Raw genomic sequence first — 22,559 nt, 5'->3', positions numbered from 1 at the left:
CTGGAGAAAAAACTTCAATATTCGCTGTGCTGGTTTGAATAGGATATTGGCATTCCTAACTCAAGTAAATAGTGTTGATCGTGGTGCAAGGATACCATGAATGGGTAGTGAAGAATAAATAGTGAAGACAAGTCCCTAGAGGCTGGGAAATGGTCACAAACAGTCCAAAGAGTAACTTCTATGAAGAGGTTTCCAAGAGGTTCCTTTGAGAGGGTGAGCATAAGAAAGCTTCAGTTACTTCATTGTTCACTTACATGTGTACAATGGCTTTGCTTCCTTGTGTGAGATGCAGGGAAGAAAAATAAAGTTTCCTTGCCTGCAATAAGTTTCTAATGCAAGGTTGTCCGGGAAACATAGCATGCAGCAAATCAGTATGTTTACTGCCTTGTTTAATATCATTGGCAGTCATCAAAAGTAATTTTAATTTTGTGTTTTTTTAAAAAAAATATATTTGTAGACTAGACTGGCTTGATTCACAGAACAATCTGTATTTATGCTTAAGGGATGAGGTTTTTCACAGAGGCAATTGTAAAAGCATACAGAAATCTATTACTGCACTTGTTGATAGATCTACTGACAGGTGTGTGGTTGAGGAAGAAAGATAGCATACATCAGATTTGTGCGGGATGGGACTGCTCTTTGCTGACATCTGGCAGAAGACTTGGAATTTGGGACAGCTGCTAGGGCCACAGAATTGCAAACAGCTTGAGGACCTGAATGCAATGAAGATAAATGAGCTCCAGTTGTAAAGGTGGAAGCAGTAATGAATGCAGGCACTCTGAATGCTGCACTGATAGGCTTGGAAGAGGTTGGTTTTTTGTCCTGCATGTACATAAATGTTCGTTATTCTGGATTGCAGGCTACATTATCGGTGTACTGAAAAGTTTGAGTTTGTAAAGCTCTGTGTTACTGCTTAGGTCCCTGAATTTGACACTGGTTTCATGTTAACACCAAACTAGCTAGAACAACTAAGCATACTGGGTTGCTCTACAAATCCAAGTACTTTGTCCGTCTACATGACCGTACCATAGAAACTGGGTCAAGGGATAAGAGAGTGTGATTTAGAGGTTTTCAGAATCTGACCAAGATGGGAAACTTTGGGCTATCTTTATTTTCATGACAGGTGATGAATTTTAGTCTACTATGGATACTCTGCCTTAATTGAGGACATTTCTTACTGCTGCAAATTTTAGGAAGTATCCAGTTCTGAGACTTGCAAAAAAGTAGACAACCATGGTGGTGTTTTCTTGGGCAGGCAGGTTTTAAGAGGTTAATTTTCTGTGTCTTTAGGGACATGAAAAAAATTTAAAATCTGTGTTTAGAAATTAAGCCTAGTCAGTTAAGGAGCTCCCCCTCCATCCTGTTCTCCACTGACTGTACAAGGGACTAGACACGAACCGCTAATGATCTTGACCATACCTCACCTACAGCCTCCCTACTTCTGACTTCATCAAGCAACCATCATTTACAACATTTCCTTTTTTCTTAATCCCAGAAGACAGCCCAGTGGTACAGAAGAATTGGCTTTCTATAATACTTCCTTCTCTGAGTATTGTGGATGTGAGCTGAAAGGGCAGACGGGAGTCTGAACAGGAATCCAGAAACCACCTTCTCTTGCAATGTTTCCATTAGAGGAGGAGCAACCAAGCTTAGTCTGCCGGGTGGAAGCAGAGAAGCAGACACCCAGCACCTCTGTCTGTACTACTGCCCTTCAAGCTTGAGCTCTTTTTCTATTAAGAGCTTTTGGTTTCACATTTCTTTGCTTCCAAAAAATGCTGGTCCATTAGCCTAATGAAAAATTTCTGGATTTATCTCAGATTTCTAATGTATGTTTTTCTTTGTAAGGACCTTTGTGTAATTTCAGGGGTGTATGACGTTCTGTTTGGAATAATGTGAAGCACAAACGTTGTGTTAGTGAGGCAGCTGTTTGCGTGTTTTGGTAATTCCTTAAGAAAATCAGACTTTAAAGAGAAGATTTTCCAAGAAATCTTCAATATGCTCCCATGAGAAACTGCCAAAGACTAGTAAGATGATGGTGACTTCAAAGCTTTCCAAAAAATCCCCCCATTCTCTGCTGCGGACTTCTCCTTCCTACAGAACAGTATTTGTTTTGTATTTGTGAAGAGGATAAATCTGTCACCTCTTGGTATTCCCACGCAGCTGTCTTGCATGGTAGGTGGTGACTCCCACTCAGGAAACGAATTTTGGTTATTGTTGTTTGCCTGGAATGGGGCTGATCCAGTCACTTCATGTAGCATGACTTGAAAATTTGCCATTTACTGCTGCGATGGCTAGCTGTGTGCATCGTGTCTGCTACCTTGCAGGTTGACTTTCACCACTGCTGCTGTGCCTGGTGCGCACAAGCTCTCTGCTGAGCAAGTGCTGGGGATGGTTTCTTTCTTTTGCATTGATTCATTGTAACTTTTAAAATTGTGGGTTTTAGCGAAGGAATCGTATTGGTCTTATTTAGATGAATAGCTTAAATTTTTGTAATTGCCGTATTTGCTTTGTACAACTGTGCCGTGGACTTGTGGAAATTAACTGGGATAACGTTTCACAAAATAAAAAAACCTGAGCTGTATTGGCCCTCTGTTTGCTCCCCATCATTTCAACCTAATTGGTTTCAGTCTTCCTTGTGCTCTTACCTTGTTACTTTTTTCTTTTCTTTTTTTTTTTTAATGTGGGTTCAAGAAACTTGCTCTCTTATTTCATGTTTATGGTAATTCTGGTATGTTAATGAAAATGCAGCTTCATTGACAATTTATGCTGTGGGTATAAAATTTTCCCTTACTGAAGGTATACAGGTCTGCTATGTGCTTTTGGCAGGGCTATACATTTATACTCACTTTGCTGTTATCCATGGGGAGGGAAAAGGAAATGGGAAGGATCAGTACATCGTATGATAAGTGGGCTTGGTTTGACAAATTAGCCTCTGTAGTGGGGCAGCTGAGGCGCAGACATGTCCTGCTCCCTCTGCGTCGGAGCGTTATGTCTGGTGCAGGGGCGGACTGGGTCTCGGGGAGAGGTGGCATCTCCACCCTCATGGTTACGTTTGCCACAGCTGCTCTCTCTGAGCCCTCCACGTGTGACCTGTGCATATTATCCTGTCTTTCCTTATAACTTACTTATTATGATTCCTTAAACCTACTCCAATTTGTCAAGTTTTATGTTTTTCTGCCAGTATGAAAGTGCTTAGAACTGAAGGTGGGTACTTGACAGGAGCGTCAGCTAGCAGTATTCACTGTAGTCCTCTCCACAGCTGAGGCTTTCCAAAAGTTTTACAAGAAGCTGAGAGTTAAAAGCATGTGTGAGCACTTTGCCTGGATTGCCCCTCTTTCTCCTTGCTGCTTCACGTTTGTTAACCTTTGGAAGATCTGGATTGAATTTGTTCCTTTCTAGTCCTCTGGTGCCTTCCTAATTCTTACCGACGGTTTATAAGCCATTGAGTCAGTTTGAGTCGTCTCATCTGGTGTTATATTGGTTACTTTAATCTCTTTCAAATGTTTCGTTGCCATAGGACCTGGGAGGCAGGGTTGGCCCAGCATCTGAGAGGCCTTGACTGCAGCTTTGGCTCTGCGGCTGGTCTGCTCGCTGACTTTACAGACCAGCCACACCATCCCACTGTGCCGCAGGCTTCCCCACCTTTAAAAGGAGAAAAGTGGGCAGCCTTCCGTTTCGTGCTGTGAAAATGTGTTTAAGCTAAAGCAAAAGAAGTGGAAAAGGCCTAGATACCTGGTACCATTCTCCCCCTGTAACAGGAGTCTTCAGGCTTCAGGAACTTCTTGCATCAAATGTCTGAAATTTGTTGTCTGATCTAGAAGAGCAGAGTAGTTAACAGATCAGATTAGCATCTATTCCAACATGAGCTCTGCTCACGTTCCTAACAGTGGCTTATTGCTTCTCTTTTCCTCAGTATTTTGTAATTTTTGTAACCCTTTATTCCCAACACCCTGCCTGTCCCCACCCCCCAAAAACGCTGCTTATACTCCTGGCTCCCTTTAGATTAAGTCAGTTTGACTGTTTTTTCACCCTGCCAAAGAAAAATATGTGGAAATTTTAATTGGCCTGAACCTTTCCAATGCTGTAAAATGCGCCTGCTTTGAACACAGAGAACTAAAATGGTTTTGTGCTGAACCACATCGTGGCCTTTGTCCAGCTACTGCATAAGTATATACAGAACTTTAAAATTTTCATCTAAGCACTTAGTATCTGTGTAAAAGGATTGTTAATGTGTGATTAGGACAAAACCACGTTTACTAATCTATCTAATGGCAGCTGTAGCTTTTTGTGCCTTCCAGGTGTTTTAGGTAGAGTTAGGTGAGGTGGCTTGAGTCAGTCTGTTGGCCTGCCAGCAGCTGGCTGGGCTTAGCTCACCCTGGTCTCAGGTTTGCCAGCCTGCCGAGAGCTGATTTAATTTGCTAACCCAGCAAAGAGCAAAACGCTGAACTGTTTTCGTTTGGGTTAGAGATGTGCATTGGCTTGGTGAAGGGTCCGAGGAGGGCGAGAGTCAGTGCATGGCATCAGGCAGGACTGCATGGGTGGGAGCTGGGAAGGAGCAGGAGCAGCCAAGGCTCCTCCGTGGGCAGCTCTGCTGTCTCAGGTAACTTCTCCCTCGTGCAGGTTAGCTGTCTGCAGTGGTCTTTCTCCATCTTTGCAGATGCTATAGCACTACTGGGAAGGGCACTGACATCCAGCGACTCTGCAGCAGAAATCATACATGCGATATTGGCCCTAGGTTTCACCAGCTGTCAGAGCAGGCAGAAACTCTTAATTTTCAGAGTTCAGATGAGTCCTTTTTATTTGCCATTCTTTGGTCCTGTACTGGTTGTCTACATCCACTTATGTTTTGCTTAGAGCTGCATGTGTTGGAGTCTGGTGGCCACTGCTTTTTCTTCTCAGTTAATACCTTCCCCAGTTCATCGATGTTATCTTTCTACTAGAGTGTCTTTAAAATTCTCCATCCTCTGTCCAGATTGAATCCTCCTCATCGTGACAGACGTTAGGTATCCTAATCCCCCAAGGTTTGCTCAATTTGCTTAATACTCTTTTGTTGCATTCTGTGACCTTAGTTCACTGTCTTCTAGATCAAAGTGATTTAGAGAAAGGTATGCAGCTTGACCAATGCGCTGCATTATTTTAGAGAGGGTAATTGTAATAATTTTTAAAGCCTCTTACCTAAAGGCATAATAACGGTGTTGTGCTGATGTTATGACAGCACCATAGTGAGTGAGACTAGTGTCATACAGAATAAACCTTAAATATTATGTCCAGTGCAGCATGCTGATGTTCAGATGTACACACAGATTTAAAAAGGAAAGGTCTTCTTTTAATTTTATAAGTTTCAGATGCATGTGATCAGGGTGGCCAATACTTCTTAGATCTTTGCTTCCAAAGGGAAGAGTGTGTGTGTGACTGAATGGTTCCATATATATATTACAAGAGTTTCTATATTACTAACTGTTAATAATAATAAAAAACCTCTCAGCTGTATATATGGAGTGGTTTGGCTTGTACCTTTCCTCCATGATTTTTTTGGCTCCTAAATTTGGGTCTTTTTTTCTTGTTTCACTAAGTTTATTGGCCTGTCTGAAGGTGTGTGGGGGCCACTAGATCACCTAGTCAGAAGAACATTTATAGAAAGGTTCAAACTCTGTAATATTTCCTTGTGTTGATTATTTAATGGTATCACTTGAACTGACTGGATTGATTCCTATGTTTAGGATTTAATGGAAAGAACAGATTTCTTCTTCATCCACTTTGAATGTCTGTACCTAGCCCAAAACTACGGTAGTAATACAGCAATTGTACAAGTCCTTTCTGTCATGTTGGTGCTGCCTGTGGTATATGGTGACTTCAGAAGAGCTTTTGAATTAATAAGGACATGGACCAGTATCTTTGTGTGGTGGCACTTCCAGACAGGGTGCATGTGTTACCTTTTAAAATGTTCCTGTGTACTTCACATGCAGGAAAATCAGATTTATTTCTAAGTAGGCCTGGAGTCTTGCTATATAGAGCTTGCTCTCTTTTCTATTGGAATTTCTGCCTCCAACTGCAGCTTTCTTGTTGGCGCTTTCTGTCTCAAAAAGATTTAATGCAATTAATTTTAAAGAATAAAATAAATTTAATTGATTCCTTTTACATTTTTAGATTACAGTGCCATTTGAGGAAAAATTTGCCTCTCTGGTAGTGTTTGGCATGCACTTGGATAGGTTTCAATGGTATCTCTCCAACCTTGATGGATAGGATAGTGCTGATTCATTGCAAAAGTTTGCCTGTGTTTTTTTGATCTCCTTCACTGATACATAGAAGTGTGTGATCCCTAATTTTTCCTTCCCTTCCTTCTCAGCTAACACTTTTTACAACAGCACTTTGATTAAAAGAATTTTTACTCGAAGCTACTTGCTGTGTAAAAAAAATCTGTGGGAACAGATTAGCCAGGACATGGAAGAGTGATGTGTAGTAAATAGTATATCCTGCTGAAGACAGGACTGGTTTTATTCTGTCCTTATGGAGGGAACTGGTGTCTTATTACCTGGCACTGTTCTTCATAGTATACTGTAGAACTGGTGATGCATTCATGAATACCTAGGCTATCTTGTGCTTCCTATTTTTCCTATAGGCTTCTCAGTAATCGTAACCTCAGAGTAAAAGCCAGGCAATGATTGGCAGTGCTGCTCTTGTGCCTTTGTTCAGCTGGAAAGTTACATTTCCATTCTTTCTCTGTGCTACATGTTTTTTTAATGGTTATTGATCAGCATATAAAAGTCATGCAGAATGAAAATGCAATTATCAAGAAAGATAAATAGACAGTAGCAGTGGGTTTCATCAGAAACCCAGCTAGAGTGTCAAAAGGCAGGGGGGGAAAAAGTGAAATAAAATTCTAGGATGATGCATAACATTTGAAAAGTAAAACTAATGGTTCTTGAATTAAAAAAGAAGGTTCGAAGTTGTGCCAGTTAATGAAAAATCACACTGAATCACTGTTGTAGCTCTGCTCCCTTTTTAGGATAGAATAATTACTTAGCAGAAATGTGCTGTGTAATGTGGTGTGAGCGCTGCACAGAAACAAAATTAGCAATCTAGTTTCTGAGGTTACTTTCCATGGATATGAAGCAAGTGGTGCAGGCGAGCTGGTGCAGGGGTAGCCTTCCCCTAGCAGGGTGAGGAAGGTGTGTTCCTTGGGGTTCCCCTCCTGCTTACAGGGCTCTGTGGGACATCAGATTTTCCATGCTTTTCCCAACCAGTTTTATTGCTCTGGCATTTTCTGGCCTTCCCAGTAGCACGTCCTCACAATCCTTGGCCCATCAGTGGAATCGGGCCGGGCTCCAGGTTCTAGAGCAGCTCTGGTCCTCAAAGGAAACAAAATATTTAGGCCATGTTATTGAGGTCGTCTTGTACCCCTTTGGCTTTCCTGCTTTGCAGACCCTTAAGCAAGGTGGCAGCTGCAAAGAGCCAAAGAAAGCTGGAAGGACTAAAGGAAAAAATCCTGATATAGCCAGGAGGGAATGATCGTCAGCAAGTGCTGAGTTGTTCCACCTGCTCTCCTCACCTTCCTTCCTTCTCTGGGAGCCCTGACTGTGGCTGATAACACCCTGATTCATAAATACATAAAAATTAGCATAATTCATTGAAATATGGGTTCTGTCGTGCTCTGTTTCCAGTGTGGTCTTGTTTCCTTTTCCAGGAGAAAGGGAATATTTTCCCATTGTGCTGTACTGTAGCCAGTATCAGCCTTACTCCCAGCAGGTGATTAGCCTGTGTATTTTGAAAAGTATAAAGTTTGCCTGGTTATCTTGTCTTCCTATGAGACATTAGGAAAAAAAAATCATAATGGTTATTAGTTTGTGTTAATGGTCATATAGTTTACTAGCTGTAAGTATACATACCATAATGCTTATGTGCAAAACCTCTTGTTTATAAGTCATATGGTCTTCTTTGCCCTTATTCTTTTATCAGATAAAAGAAACGTGTTTCCCTAAACATGGGTGAAACAGAGCAGAGGCCAACAGCAGGATCCCGGTTAGGAGCTCAGGAAAATGCTGGGATCAGCACCTTGGAGCATGGACAGAAACCACCTATGACACCTCCAGGAAAACTTGTCTCCATCAAAATTCAGATGCTGGATGACACGCAAGAAATTTTTGACGTTCCGGTAAGGAAGTGGAGGTTGGGGTGGCTAAAAATTATTCAAGCATTTCTAAAAATGCATGTTTTCAAACCAGTTCTCTTTATTACAACTGCAGTTCTTTGGCTAATGAATTCATGTTGCGGAGAAAATGGCTGTTTTATTAGCGTTAAATAGATGATGGTGTAATAGAATAACATTAAACAGTGAAGTGACCTGTAAATTACAGTTACTATTCTGTTTCTGTTTGAACAGCTTCAGAAGAGGTGAAAGTCCTTGGTGGTTTTTTTTTCTTCAAATATTACATCAGTGGTTTCCTCTACTTTCTAAACAGTTGATATATTTCCTTGGTGCTGTTTTGCTTTTGATCCATAAACCATAGATCTATACAGATTTTTTTTCTTTTCCTCTGGCAAGCCCTTAGGATAGTAACTTCAAATCATCAAAGTTTTCACGAGTTTCTATCACTCTTACAGGCACTAAGTGCTCTCACACATATTGAGTGCAAGGAAAGGATCAAACCAATCTCATCTAAAGTTTCTCTGTACCCCACCGAAATTAATCGAGTTTTGTACTTGCCAAGGAAACAGTTACTACTGCTTTTGTGTGTGTGTGGTCAGAAGAGTTAGTTTGAATTAGTTTTGATACAAAGACTGACTCTGTTAGTAACCACTAATGATTTTAACATGCCATGCTTAGGTAATTAACATGTAAGGTTGTTGAACACTATTGCTGTTATGAAAGTGTACTGGTATGTATATTTTTCAAAGTCCTCAGGGTTCAGTGAATAAGAAACTGGAAACCCGAGTTCAAATTTCATCCTTTGTTACTTGCATTTTATGTAGCTATGGTAACTTCCATGCCTTCATTGGCTCAGTTTTCCCTTCTGTGAAATGGGGGGGGGGGGGGGGGGGGGGGTGTTACCAGCAAGATACATAGATCTTACATGTATAGCACTTGGTGGAAGTGCCTATAGTCACTGAAAAAGTGTTATCCCTGTATTAAAGATGAAAGAATTCCAATTAGGAAAATCCTCATTGAAAAAAAATATTTTTTGCCTGTTTATAAGGTTTTGTTTGTCTGTCTTGTGTATGTACACACAGATGCTTTTTGGTCTGCTCTCTGCTGCTGTTATCCCACTACAACTGTGTATTCAGTCTCAGATTTTGTTGTAGTAGAAAGTAAGTTCTCTGGACAGGCATGTATATGTGAACTGAACTGTCATCAAGTGAAATGCTCATGTATGTAGCAACTTTTTTGTGCCCTTCAGAATGCCTATCAAATATTCGTAGCAAACAGACTAAAATTAGCAGTCTTTAGGTAAATATCGCTGTTCAAAAGTGTAGTTCTAGTTTATAACATGCTAATGAAAGTTGTGCTGCTTATCTTACGTGGTACAAATATCCCTATTATCCCAGAGACAACCTTTTTTTTCCCCCTCCACAGCTGCTACTTCACCATACTTTGGAAATGCTGTGCAATTTATAAGAGTTAATAAGTCTATTTAACAAATACTTAACAAACACTTAGTAGGAACCATTTTGCGATCAGGTCCCTTTCATTAAATTATTTAGAAGCAAACATAAGTAACGAGTGGATGCAGTACACGCATGTAACTCCCGCTTTGCTTCTGGGAGTTTGAGAAAACAGTATTTTTTCCATCTTCAATATGAGAAGACATCAACATTACTTTTTGTTTTTGAACTTCAGCAACACCTAGAAGACCTGGGTGTTTAAACTACTCTGTTCAGATCACTTCAATATGATTATTTTCTGAGGCTTTTGTTTCATAACAACCTCTATGCAAGGAAAGCTCAGCTGGTTTTAAAGTCAAATCTTGTGGTGAAATTTGCAGGATGCTTAGATTATAAAGTCTTAGAGCAGGTTCCTAAAGCCTTTTGTCTTTAAGGTATGCATTGTCAAATGGAGCAATACGCATAATTTTCAATCTGCTCTAAAAGGCATTAATTTTTTAGTCCCATCTCACGAAACTGAAAAACTCTTAATACATCTAAATTGAGATGTTTATTCATGTTGGAAAAAACCATGTTCCCATTTATAAGCTTGCTGTTTTTAGCCAGATTGGTCCAGTATACGCAGAAAAAGAAAGCAGCACCATTTCAACAAAAAATTTTTAGGAGCAGCAAGTGTGGCTGTGGGCAGAGGATGTTAAATGTACATGCCTAAGCAGATCTGTGGGCTTGCTTTTCAGTGGAGAATTAAAGGCTTTTTGCATGGTTGAAGGTCTGAACTACTCTTTCCAAAACTTGAGCTGCCATGGTTATGAAAATAACCTTCCAAATATGATACAAGTATAAACTGAGAAAGTTTTGTGTTTCCTACAGTTTCAGGAATTTTGCTGGACGATCTTTTCTCTGTTAGCAAATGGACCAAACTTTGAGTGGTTTTATTGCTGTTTGTAATGTGTCTTGTAGGACGATACGAAGTTTGTCATGCCAGTTTACCCTTTGCTCATGAAGTCTGCGTAAAAATAGAAACAGATACTGGTGCTACTTCTTCCTGAATTTGGGGGAGGTAGTGAAGTAGCTGAGACTGTCCATCTGTCTAGTCCTCCTTCCTTGCTACTCCTACAATTTCTTTTGTTACAGGTTCACCACCACCACCACCACCTCTTTAGCTAAACCTGGGAAAAGATCTTATCCGTGTAGTGTTTTTCTTGGGTTTGTTTTTTGTTTTGTTTTGGGGTTGTTGTGGTTTGTTTTTTTTTTTGTTGTTGGGTTTTAGGGGGTTTTGTTTGTTTGTATGTTCATTCTTTAAATTATCTTCCAGGAGACAAGATTCAATACCCCTGCACTTAGGCAATCCCCTTTCTCCCATCACATGCAGATGACTTGTTTTTATTAGAGCAAAATCCTTCAGATTTCTATGTCTATTCTGTACATAACAAAACAGGAGAAAAACATGACCTACTTCCATTCCTCCCCACCCCCCCCACCCCACCCCCCCAAGTGCTGCTGCTCTTTGGGCTGTTTAAAAGTGAACTAACTCTGGTGTCATTTGTCTTTCTACAGGAAAATTGATTCTTTTGGTGTTAGTGTTTTGATGCTATATAATCATACCATGTTTGGCTCATTGTATTAGCTTCTCACAAGCCAAAAAAAAGACCCTGAAAGGAAAGAGAGATCCACATAGCTTCATACAGGCCTGTAAATTATAATTTTTTGCCAGGAAAAAAAGCCATAAAGTATATGGAGAGAGTTTGTATGGTAGACTTGAAAAACAGAAGCTACAATGAAGGCCTTTTCATCAATCTTTGCAAATTCAGTATTGTAAAAGGAAGGGTATAAGAAAAATCTTATATGCTGCTTGCTCTTAAACAGTATTTCATTGCAGAATTTCCAAACATTCCTATATTCCAAAAAGCCAGTGAAAGTTTGAATAGATAATCCTGGATCTTTTACACACATCCAGTTAGCTGGTTGCATGACTCTTTTCAAGCAAATACAGATGTTTGGGGGAGGCAGGGGAAAGGTAGGAACTGCTGCTTTCAAAAAAAGATTATATTATTTTCATTTTGTATTTTCTGCCTTTAACATAAAAGGAAAGTATAAAATTCATCAATTATCTTTTCAAGCACATTTTTGTCTATTCTGCTATGAGAAGATAAATTATGTAGAATATCCTTCCCTCTTTAAAGTTATTTAGCTTTTTATGACTGAATTTCTGTACCTTTAGTTTGAATCTGTTTTGGACTCTCAGCCAAGAGCTGGCTTCAGCTGCAGTTGTAGGTGATTAGTGCCTGAAAACCAGGCCATGAGTTGAAAGTTCATGATCATTCAGCACTTGCAGTTGTTGGTCATGGTGTTAGCTTTATGGAGAGGTTGCATGCAAGTGGAATAGATTTTTGTCTCTTGCTTTTTGTTTCTAATTTCCAGTTTGGCTGTATTTACTGAAAAATTCGTTAGGTATGCTAACTGAAGACCGCAGAGGCCCAAAGTACAGCGGTTTGTTTCAGCTAGTGTTTGTCTGAGTTATGCCTATGTGATAGAACGAGCAAATGCGGTCCCTTTCTGCTAGGTAAGAGGACAACAGCTTTAGCTAAAATGACTAATGTGAAGGAGGAAGAACATTTTTTTCACCCTTGTACACATAATGATAATCATATATAGATAGGTCTTGGGCATTTTGAAAGGTTGACACTTCTACCATAAGACTTGTGAAACCCAACACTGTTGTGTTTTATACACATATGTTGCGTATTATACAAGAGAGGGTGGAGATGCACAGTTCTGCTTGATTTTGCTCTGGTTTTATTTCTACCAGTCTCATCTAAGTTAGTTGGAAGAGAATGGGATTGATTCCATAAAACCATAGTAAAACTTATGGATTTTCTTATGTTTGTTTTAGTACGGTCTCCCCTGTAGATTCAAACCAGTTTAAGTAAAAAAGAAATACCGTTTTTAAGGTAAAAATAACTGATGGTTGCATCTACTGCAGATCATTCTGGGAAAGAAAGCCCTTTAATGTTTAGTGTCTATGCCATTTATATTATATTTAGTTTTATAGTTGTTTCAGTGCCAGAATTAATCTGCTTTAAAACTACTCCTAAGCAAAAAGTCAGAGTTGTTCCTTTCTAGGTAATGCTGAAGACATGACTGATTTTCACGTTGGACTGCTGGGATGATTTGGTGACTCAGACCAGGTTTAACCCTGACTGACATGATGCTTGTCACTGATCATACCCTACTCTCTGGGTGAATGACACTGATGTGACTGGAATGATGCTACTGATGCTAAATAGAAAGTCAGAGTTGTTTCTTTCCTGTTAACATCAAAGGTGAGATCAAAGTATATCACAGGAGGTGAGGATTCTTCTTTTGGTTAGGATCCGGTCTCTTTAATTAAAACCAAACCAAAGTCCTTTTTATTGTGTCTGGAAGAAAATAGTTGCTTCCTTTCTGTGGCTGTCTTTTGGAAAGACGAAAACATACTTGCCTGTCAGATTACTCAAGTTTATTAAACATCTGTTTTGTGTCTTATGTAAACTTTCTTTCCCTCTGAATGCGTTCAAGCTTTGTGAAGTATGCAGAGTTGGAAAATGTCATCTGCTTTCAGGGATTAACACCGGGTTTCTTAAGCAACAGGAGTCTCTTAATAGAAAGCAGGGTGAGGGTATAATCCTTGGTAAACATAAGTTGTAAACATTTCATTTCAATTTGCTTTTCTCTCAGAAGAGAAGGGCTTCCTCATCTTTAGGTTATCTGAGAATAAAGACCAAATGGTCTTGGTCTATGACTATTTATCTTCCATGTGACTATTTATCTTCCGCTGGAGTTTGGATGTAGTACCTTGGCAGGGAGTTTCTGTGCCTCAAGTCCCAGATTTTCAGAGAGAAGGACTTCATAATCCTGTTGCGGCTCTGTTTCTTAAGGCTAATGTTCTGGGTGGGTTTTTTGTTTGGCTGGTTTAGTTTGTGCAGTCATATAATGGTGGTTCATATTCCCTTTGTAGGGAAAATGCCTTCTATTAAGTATACTCCCCACCAACTTCAGGCTAGTGTAAGTGTATCAGAAAAAGCTTCATATTAGAAAGTCTCAGTACTTAACAACAAAGATTACATGTGCTTTGTTATAAATTTGCACAAGCATTGTGTTACTCTGTTAAATTTGAAATTTCAGCCACGGTTTTATAAATGTTTAAATTATTTTCTGTAACATTTATGGGTTATGGTAATTGCTTTGTCCTAGGTATATACCCCTCTTCTCAATATGCAATTATAACCAGTGAACAAAGCAATTTTATAAAAAGAGCATTAGACAGTAAGGCAATGAAACAGTGTTTTATACTTTCTTAGCCAGCTTCAACTCCAATTCAATATGAATTGCATTTTTTTCCAGTTTAGGAAGTGAACAGCAGGTCAAATGTCAGTTATTCATCAGTCTGAGACTTTCTTTCTTCTCATGCCTGAAATTATTTGGCCATCACTGTCAGACTATTTCCAATGAATATGAGGCATTTAAATATTCACTAATTGTCACACCAACCCTGCTGGTTCTTCTGAAATTACAAGAAAAGCTTTTTTTTTTTTTTTTTAATAATTCTGAAACATATCAGTTGCGTTTTTCTCAGCAGAAGATTATTAGTGGATACACAGCAAACTCTGATTTTTTTTTATCTTTTTTTGTTGATAAACGATTAGAATGTCTTTGAAATGGAATTTTAGTGGCTTGTATTAATAATCTTTGTGCTTTTCAAAATGGAAAAGAGAATAATCCACAAGCAAATTTCTGTAACCATAGGCAGCAGGCTGTTTAAACTGCTGATATCTTTGTTACAATGTTCTGTAGAATGAACAGAATAAGTGGGAATAAAATTTTAAGTGCCGACAGATCCAGTCCATTTTCAGACTGATTGATGTATTTGAAGATAACTGGGAAATGGGTGTAATTATCTGGAATGAATTAGCCTAACTTGTAATCAGGGAAGGCTTCTCAACTGATGCCTTTTTACCTCTCTCGGTCCAGCTGACTCACCAAGTCACGCACCAATGTGTGAGCTGGCACAAAGTGGAGGACAGAGCTGGCGCAGGGAAGGCCAGCCGTGGATGAAGAAGCGGTGCGTGAGCGTTTCTGAACACTGCTGCCTTGACTGAAGGGGTCAGTGAAATCATGCTTTTAATTTTGGTAACCATGTCTGTGCCTGTAAGTTGGTTTGCACGGTACTGGTGAGGCTGGATGGATGCTCTGTGGGGGGAGCATGGGCTCCCTCCCCAGCTACGGGGTGTTCCCCTTGGCCAGCCTGTTTGGAAGTGGCAGCCGTCCAAGGAGCAGTGGGAGGTGTTTGCCATCTTCTCTTCAAAGTGTACGTGTATGGGTGAGTGGGTAGCTAGTGGCAGAAGCGGAGGCTGATTCTGCTAGGACTATGTTTTCCTCTTTCAAGGGCGATAGGAGGGATGTTCTGCCTCTGGACAGAGGAAGGAGAGGAGCTGAACTGCCCACTGCATCCTTCCTTCCTTCCCCCTGAGTCTGGGGTTCATCTCTTCCATCTTTAAAGATTTTAAAAGTAGATGTCAAAGCCTTAGCTAATTACTCTTTCCGTCACAGTTAGGGTGAAAACATGGTACCTTCAAAAGGCTTTTCATCGTGCCTGTCTTGAACATGTAGTTTAGGATGAGATTAATTGCTCTTTGGAGGTGCTTGTATATCCCTATAAGGGGAGCATAGGGCCACAGCTTAGACTTCTTTTAGCATCCAGGCACCTAACTTGTTCCACAGAAATTCCTTTGTTTCCTTTTAGTTCCCAACCATGCCAAAGTGATATGTGAGTCTTCCTTGTTACCCCATAGCTGTCTAGGTCGGATGTGCTGGAGTGGGTTAATTATACCTGATGTAGTACTGCTTTTCTCTGTCCTGGTTGTAACGGAGAAGTTGCAAAATAAAGTGCACAGTGGAGGAGCAGTGTGTCGGTGCTGTGCTGCAGTGGTGCACATGCATGCCGTGATTTACTTAAGCCCGTTCTTTGTCAGCACAAGGTGGTTGAGCTTAAGTTACTTTCCTTAAGCTCTGTATGAAAACAGTTGTCTTTGCTTCTGGCCATATGCTCTGGAGGGGCATAATAAATGAGCAGGATAAGCTTCTGGGAGAAAATAGCTGCTTTCCTCCTCCTCCTCCTGAATTGTGTATGTTGTCCATAGCTAAAGGAATGCAGCATAAGAGTGATGCTTTGCCAAGAGTACAATCTCATGTTGGATTTCAGGCATTTCAAAGCACGCCCATCTTATAGTTCTGCACCGAGCAGAAGATCAGAAAACTTGGGCTCATACGAAAGCACTATGGGTATGTGATTATATCACACAGCATGATGAATAGCCATTCAGAGCACTGTGAATTTCAGTAAGTTAAATTGCAAGTAAAAGCATATCTCCCTGTAACTTGTTCTCTCACCTGTTTGAGAGATGAATGAACCATTATTGTGGAATTCCTGGGCAGTTGCTTTTCTCCGTTATTTTGAATAGAATGGAAAGCTATCTGTGTAAACAAAGGCTTAAGCAGTACAGGATAAAAGAACAGCAAAAACTTATAAAGTGTCCATTCATTTCTGTTTCAGTTCATTCTCAGTTGAATATGGTCGTGTGTTAACAATTTTTGCCTGGTGATAACACAACCTGTTGAAATGCCTCTCTCCGGGTTTAGTTGCCTGGTATGGATTCCTTTCTCTGCATCCAACCTTGCTTTGCCTTTTAGCTTGGGATGTTAGTTTTCTCTTTTTTTGCATTGGGATTCATGTCTGTATGTTCGTCAGGGGTCATCACCCGTGCTTTTTCTTTCCTCAGACCTAAGTTTGCCACAAGCCCTCTTCCTCCCCGCTTCTGCGGGATGCCTGGGTTGCTCAGCTGGTGGAGCCACAGCCATAGCAGCTACTGGAGGTGGTGGTCCCACCGGCTCTGCTGTGCTGGCGAGGGTGCTTGTCTGACCCTGTGGTAAGGCAGACCACAGGGGCTACCCTGCATAAAAAGCTGCGGTTTTCACCAGTTTAGCTACAACTGTGAGCTTGCTACAAAACCGGATAGATGCTGATGCGGGTGCAACGGAGGGGAGGGAAGGGACGGGACAGGACCATGTTAGCAGTGGTTCAGACTTGGGTAAAGCTGCTGTGGAAGTACACAGCTGCAGAGGTGGGAGAGAGAATAAATGTTAGGAACTCCTCCAACCCTTAAAATGCTTAAGAATGTGACTTTATATAGGTTCATATTCCTTGGTTTTCTTGTTGGTATCTCTTGTTCCTTCCTTGCTTGGCACTAGAACATGCCACCTTATGTTGCTTATTCTCCTTGTCCTCTCTGCCTCTCCACAGCTCCTTTGCAACTGCTGGTTCAAATCCTTGCTATTGGTATTCTCCAAACAAACAGGAGATAGCAGTGCAGAAAGATGCAGGAGTCCTGGGTGTATCTCCTAGGTCTTCAACCTACTTCATTCTGATGATCATCTCCTTCCTCAGTGCAGTATCAGGTCCTCATAATACAAAGACATGTGTCGTGCTGTATAGGGGAGAAAGAGCTCATCACTTTTAAAGGCTGTATCTGCACTGCAGAACTAGGGACACTTTCTGCAATGGCATAGTCAAATTCCCATCCATACTCAAACTCTGCAAGTGGGATGATCTATTCAAATTTTACCTAAGATAATTTGTGGTTTTAAAGTGAAATTTAACCAGCTTAAAGTAAACTAAAAAATTTACAACCAGGATGAAGTGATTAAAGCAGTATGTCTTTGATTGTGGTACAATCTAAAGGGGCTCCACCATTTCCCAGGTTTAAAAGCCTTCAGAAAGACTTAGGAGTAGGCTGCTCACCTGTAAACTTGTCTCCACTGCTCCAGTGAGGTACCTTGACAAGGCTGTGATTACAATATGCATGCACAATTAAATGTTGCCTTTTGCATGCCAATGCATAAATCACATAAAAACCATGGCTGAAAATGCCTGCCAAAGCCTTTGTACACATTTGAATAAGGCTAGTGTGTTAAAATCGTTGTTGGATAAATATGTCAATTTTTGAATAAAAAGTGATGCAGGAAGCATGCATCAAGCACCAGATAACTCGGTGAATACAAACAGCAATAGCAGAAGTAGATTACAATATCTCCTTTTCTTATCCCCATCCCCAAAAATGAGGCTTTGACTGATAGAAATTGCACAAACATAACGCTGCCAGAATATAAATAGCAAATGGTGAGTTATGACTTCGTGCCAATTTGCTTTTTGATGGCCTGTTGGCAGATGCAAATATTCATGCAGTGCACAGCAGCAGGCAGTTTTTCTCCTCGTTTCTTTCACTGTTATCTTCTCACCTGGTTTCCTGATTGAACCTGAAGTCCTTTCTTCTTTTTTTCTTCAGTTTGCCCTGCTTTTATAATTCTGGTCCTATTCTCATGCCATAATATCCTCATGTGTTTCTTGCTGAATTTATTTGTAATAATCTCCACTTAGTAGACAGTGGACAGTATTTGTGTGTAGATGTTGCTTAGTATTCAGAGGCTAGTTCTTTGTGCATAAAGGGGGATATCTTTTGCTCTTAAACGACTCTTCACATTTCATTGGTTCATTACCTGGTGCAGATGCTCAGTTTTATTCCCTTCTGTCATCTCACCCCCATCTAACTTCTCAGTTTTGTCCTTTCTTAGAAAACATCCATCTTTGTATTCTCTGTATGGACAAGTTGTATAGCTCCTTATAATACTTAGTTACAGAGCTCTCCTTCTGATCTTTTACAAGGAGCACATTTGGACAGAGCAGCTATTACTGGATCTGGAGTGACTGTAAGTTAGGGGAACACCTTCCCTTTCTGATTACTGGCAGGGATAAGCCAGATCCTCAACCACTGTGCATTGGCTTAGGTTGACTGGAGTTACTGGAAAGAAGCTGGGTTACATGATGTGATGATGTGATCCAGGGGTCTCCTCCAAGAGCATTGCCTATTGAAATGAATCTCGGATACTACAATTTTTGGGAACAGAATTGAAATAATAATAAAAGGGATTTTGCGGAATTAAGTTAGTACATGTAAACTGATGTGAAAGAGAATGCTTTGACAAACCTTATATAAAAACATCTTACAGGAATTATAAAAGGACCTTATCAAGTAATTTCTAGTGGTGGATTCACACAGATTAACGCTACAACCAGAAATAGATGTAGCTCTTGGATGTTCCAGAGTAATTCAGAAACGCCTCTGCACTTAGGGGCAAACACTGGCAGCTGGCAAAAGAAAATGCTTTTCACGAAAGCACTTGAATACTCATTCATAGTGTGATATAGATTGGAAGGGACCCCTGGAGGCAGTCTGGTCCAACTCTTCGCTCAAGGCAGGGCCAGCAGTGAGCAGATTGCTCAAGGTCCCTAAGAAACACTAACTGTAAGGATTCAGGACTACTGTGTTTTAGGATCTTTTTTCTGAGAGCCTTAGTTGAAGTTCAGAGTTACCAGTTGATGATCTGTCACTTTTAAGCCTGCGACTGGCAGCTCTGAGGTAGACAGCTTCAGGTTTCTGGGTGGCAAATGGGCGTTTGCAGCTGTATCTGTGGGCTTATAAAAGAAACAAGGCAGTAGTCATGTTATAAATGAGACATATGTCATAAGCTTGCTTATGTTCTAGAGTTCGTCAAACCCTTCAGATTTTCTTCTTAGTTCTTTACTTCATGTTGAAGTCTAACTTTGGGTATGTGTGCTTTGAAAGACTATGGAAGATTCTAAAAATAAAATTCAAGTAGAAAGCAGACGCTTCAAATGGCTGATTGTGTCACAACATGTTTAACTCCGTGATTTTGACGATCTCAGGAAGAGCAAGGTAGAAATATCAAGCTGCAGGATAGCAGGCTTTGTGAACAGGGGAGACTTTCATAACTGCAGCTGCTTTAAAAAAGTCAACAACCCCCCCTCCCAAAAATCTTGTGAAAGCCTTCTGGATTCACACCAGCTGTGGAAGAGCTGTTTTCAGACTTTTTTTCTATGAAGTCAAACTGGCTTGTTCTTGCTAAAGAAATAGAATTAGGAGCAAGTAATCTTTTTGTTTCACTAACATAAGCTCAGTCTCACCATTGCCATTTCTTTTTGCATCTGTTCCATGAAACAATTAACTTTGAACAGATATATGCCTTTCAGTGGAAAGGTCACTTCTCTGCAGAGCATTTCAGGTCTGTACTGCTTACGTTTCTTTACAGGGAAGATGGCATATGTGCAACTTAGCCAGCAGAAGTGACAAAAGGTTACTGAGGAAACAGTTCAGCATTTTCTTGGGCTGAGGGAACAAATCTTTGAGGTGTCAGTTAACACTGTTGTTGCTAGCTGCTCTGAAATGACTGATTTCTCATATGGGTATAGCTGTGAAGTAAGATGGTTGTATGTGTTTTGGATTTGGTGGTGGGGGGGTTCCCTTTGAGCTTCTATTTAGGATGCTGTGGGGGAAGAAAAAAACCAGAACTCAAGTCCTCAGCCTCTGTGGTAATATTTCACTGAGAGTTAATTTTCAGTTTAACTCCTTCAGCAGTCTCAGAATTAATTCACTAGCCACTGCCTGTTAAATAATTGCTTGAAAATGGAACTTGTTCACCTGACAATGAAGTAGCATGAAAGGATTAAATAACTAAAATAATTAGCACAACCTAATATTTTTTAATCTGTTGATAGCTTAGGAGTTAACATTTAAATTTTCAATTTCAAATTAGCAAGATATTTTAACAGAAGGTGCTCATTTAACAGGAGATGCCTGGCTAATTTGACTGTGAATTATGATTATTCCTGAAGATAAATAACTTGTCCTCCTCTCCTGCAGACGTCTTAGCACCACTCACAGATAATTCATTTGTCCTTCTTAGCCATCAGATCCTCACGTTGATATTTCCCAGGTGAACAGATTTTACCAATTACTGCTGTTTTCACCTGGGGGCATTTGTAGGCCCCAAAAGGCTGTCTAGTGGAGGTGCAAATTCCTCTGAAAAGGTCACGCGTGTGGAAGGCGATAGCATATCAATGAACTTACTTCTTGTAGAAATGCTCCGTAGGCTCCTGGGCCCTTGTTGCCATGGGCTGAAAACCATTGCACTAAGACATGAAGTGCTTGGGTATGTATATAGCCCTGTTAACTCAGCATGTAAGCTGTTTTTTACCCTTCTTCATCCGTCAATTGTACGCAGTATTGTGGCCCTGAAGAGCACTGTAGCAACAAGTGGTGCCCTCTCTGTGAAGGTAATACCTTTGCCTTTGCTCTCAGGCTTCAGTCCAGGAGTGGGTTTCTTCTGCATTTCTATACGGGTAGCTCAGAGGACCAGAGAGTGTCCTGGAGCACCAGGCCCATGATTTTCCACCTTCCTTAGTTTTTAGCTGGGTTTTAGGCTGTTCCAAGGAGATCTCTCTGAGATAATTCTAGCTTTGAGCGAGGACTCATCCTGACCTGCAAGTCAGTACATGCATTTCTGGTCTTTGGGGTTGGGGGTTGCTGCCTCATCCTCTTTTATTTCCAACTGTAAGGATAGCCCTGGGGTACAGCTGACGATGCGGCAACTCTTCTGGCATGCCAGATGGTGAGCTTGTTGGCTTCATTTTCTTCTTATGTTGTTTCTGTGTACCCTGACCCTCTCTGATAATATCATTTCATGGAAACATAAGTGTCCTACTGAGTAAGGCTGGCAGTCCTTCTGGCTTAACATTTTGTTTCCCACCCTGGCACATGAGCTGGCCCCTCTGCCTTTCTCTCGTTATTCCCCAGCATCCAAAGTCCCTTCTGAACCTGCTGATGCCTCCTACCTCCACAATCTTCTGTGGCAGTAAGTTCTAGCAGTTTGCTTCTGCTTATGTAAAGAAGCTCTTTCTTTTACCTCCTCTAAAGTGATGTATTAGTTTCATCAACTGTTGCCCTAACCTCCTCTTTGTAAAGTTTGAGCTATTCTATTTAAACTGCATCACAAATGGGGATGATTATATTTTAGTGAAAAATAATCTCTTTGGTCATTGACTGACTAGCAGAGTGGCAAGTGAAGAAGATGGGTCTGTTTAGGGGAGGGCAAATCTACTTTTGGTGACCAAATGCAGGTGAGTGAGTGATGGAAAAAGGGTAGGATAGGTGGGAAAAAGGGGCATCTGAAGATGCAAATGTATAAGAAAGCACATTAAGAGAAGGGGGAAAGAATTCTTCTGGACTTGTATAAATCCATAACTTTCCTGAACTAAATTTTTTTTTTTTTGCTGTACTTGCAACATTGGTGGTTTGATGTATTCGTGTCTTAAACATCACAGCATGACACAGTCACATAAAGAAAGAGCGCTAGAAAATAGCAGTGAATGCACAGCACAGTGTCAGAATTGGAAGCAGAATCCCTCACTCCTCTGTTTAATTGCCTCCTATCAGATGCTTACACATAGCAGAGAGTTAATGATGTAGCACTTAAAAATTACTGCAAATTGCAAGTCTGTTATATTAATATGATTAATTTGAACTAGAAGCTGTAGCTAAGATACTGCTAAGGCACAGTTGTGTATAGAGCTGTAAAGTCATATGTGCAGCCATAGCATAACTACCTGTTCCTTCCTCTCCATGTTCTGTAATGGCAGAAAGGGGCTGATCTGTTAATTTTGTTTTTAGCAGTACCAATATAGGTGTTGGGAGAATGATCTTTTAAATAATATATTGAATGCAAATTACAGTGATCTAAAACATATTTGAGTGAAGAAAATATCTTCGATAGAAATGCCCAAAATAACCAAATCAGTAGAGGCCATTATAGATATCCCAAAACAATGGAGACTTGACTTCCAAAATGAAACCTAAGTGGTAAACTTAACAGTACGGTGGTGCAAATCAGCTTATGCCAGTTCCTTACTTTTAGACATTGCAAGCTGCAGCAGTTTGAAAAGAAACCCAGGCTTCTGAAAACACAAGTGATAAAGAATGATTTGGGTTTGTTTTGATTTTTGAACCTGT

At 40.4% G+C, this 22,559-nt stretch overlaps 1 protein-coding gene across 3 annotated transcripts in view; it reads left to right on the top strand.

Moving 5' to 3' along the window:
* The window catches only part of FARP1 (FERM, ARH/RhoGEF and pleckstrin domain protein 1), a 211,754-nt gene that overhangs the window by 34,938 nt on the left and 154,257 nt on the right, over positions 1 to 22,559 (top strand). For all 3 annotated transcript variants that reach the window (XM_075045943.1, XM_075045941.1, XM_075045942.1), the window contains exon 2: positions 7,957 to 8,152. In XM_075045943.1, the coding sequence (XP_074902044.1) occupies positions 7,982 to 8,152 (171 nt within the window). In that variant the 5' untranslated portion in view covers positions 7,957 to 7,981. The remainder of the gene's footprint in view (positions 1 to 7,956; positions 8,153 to 22,559) is intronic.

The sequence above is a fragment of the Buteo buteo genome, chromosome 14 (genome assembly GCF_964188355.1).
Source record: "Buteo buteo chromosome 14, bButBut1.hap1.1, whole genome shotgun sequence".
Lineage (NCBI taxonomy): Eukaryota > Metazoa > Chordata > Aves > Accipitriformes > Accipitridae > Buteo > Buteo buteo.
This window is presented reverse-complemented; position numbering and strand designations above follow the sequence as displayed.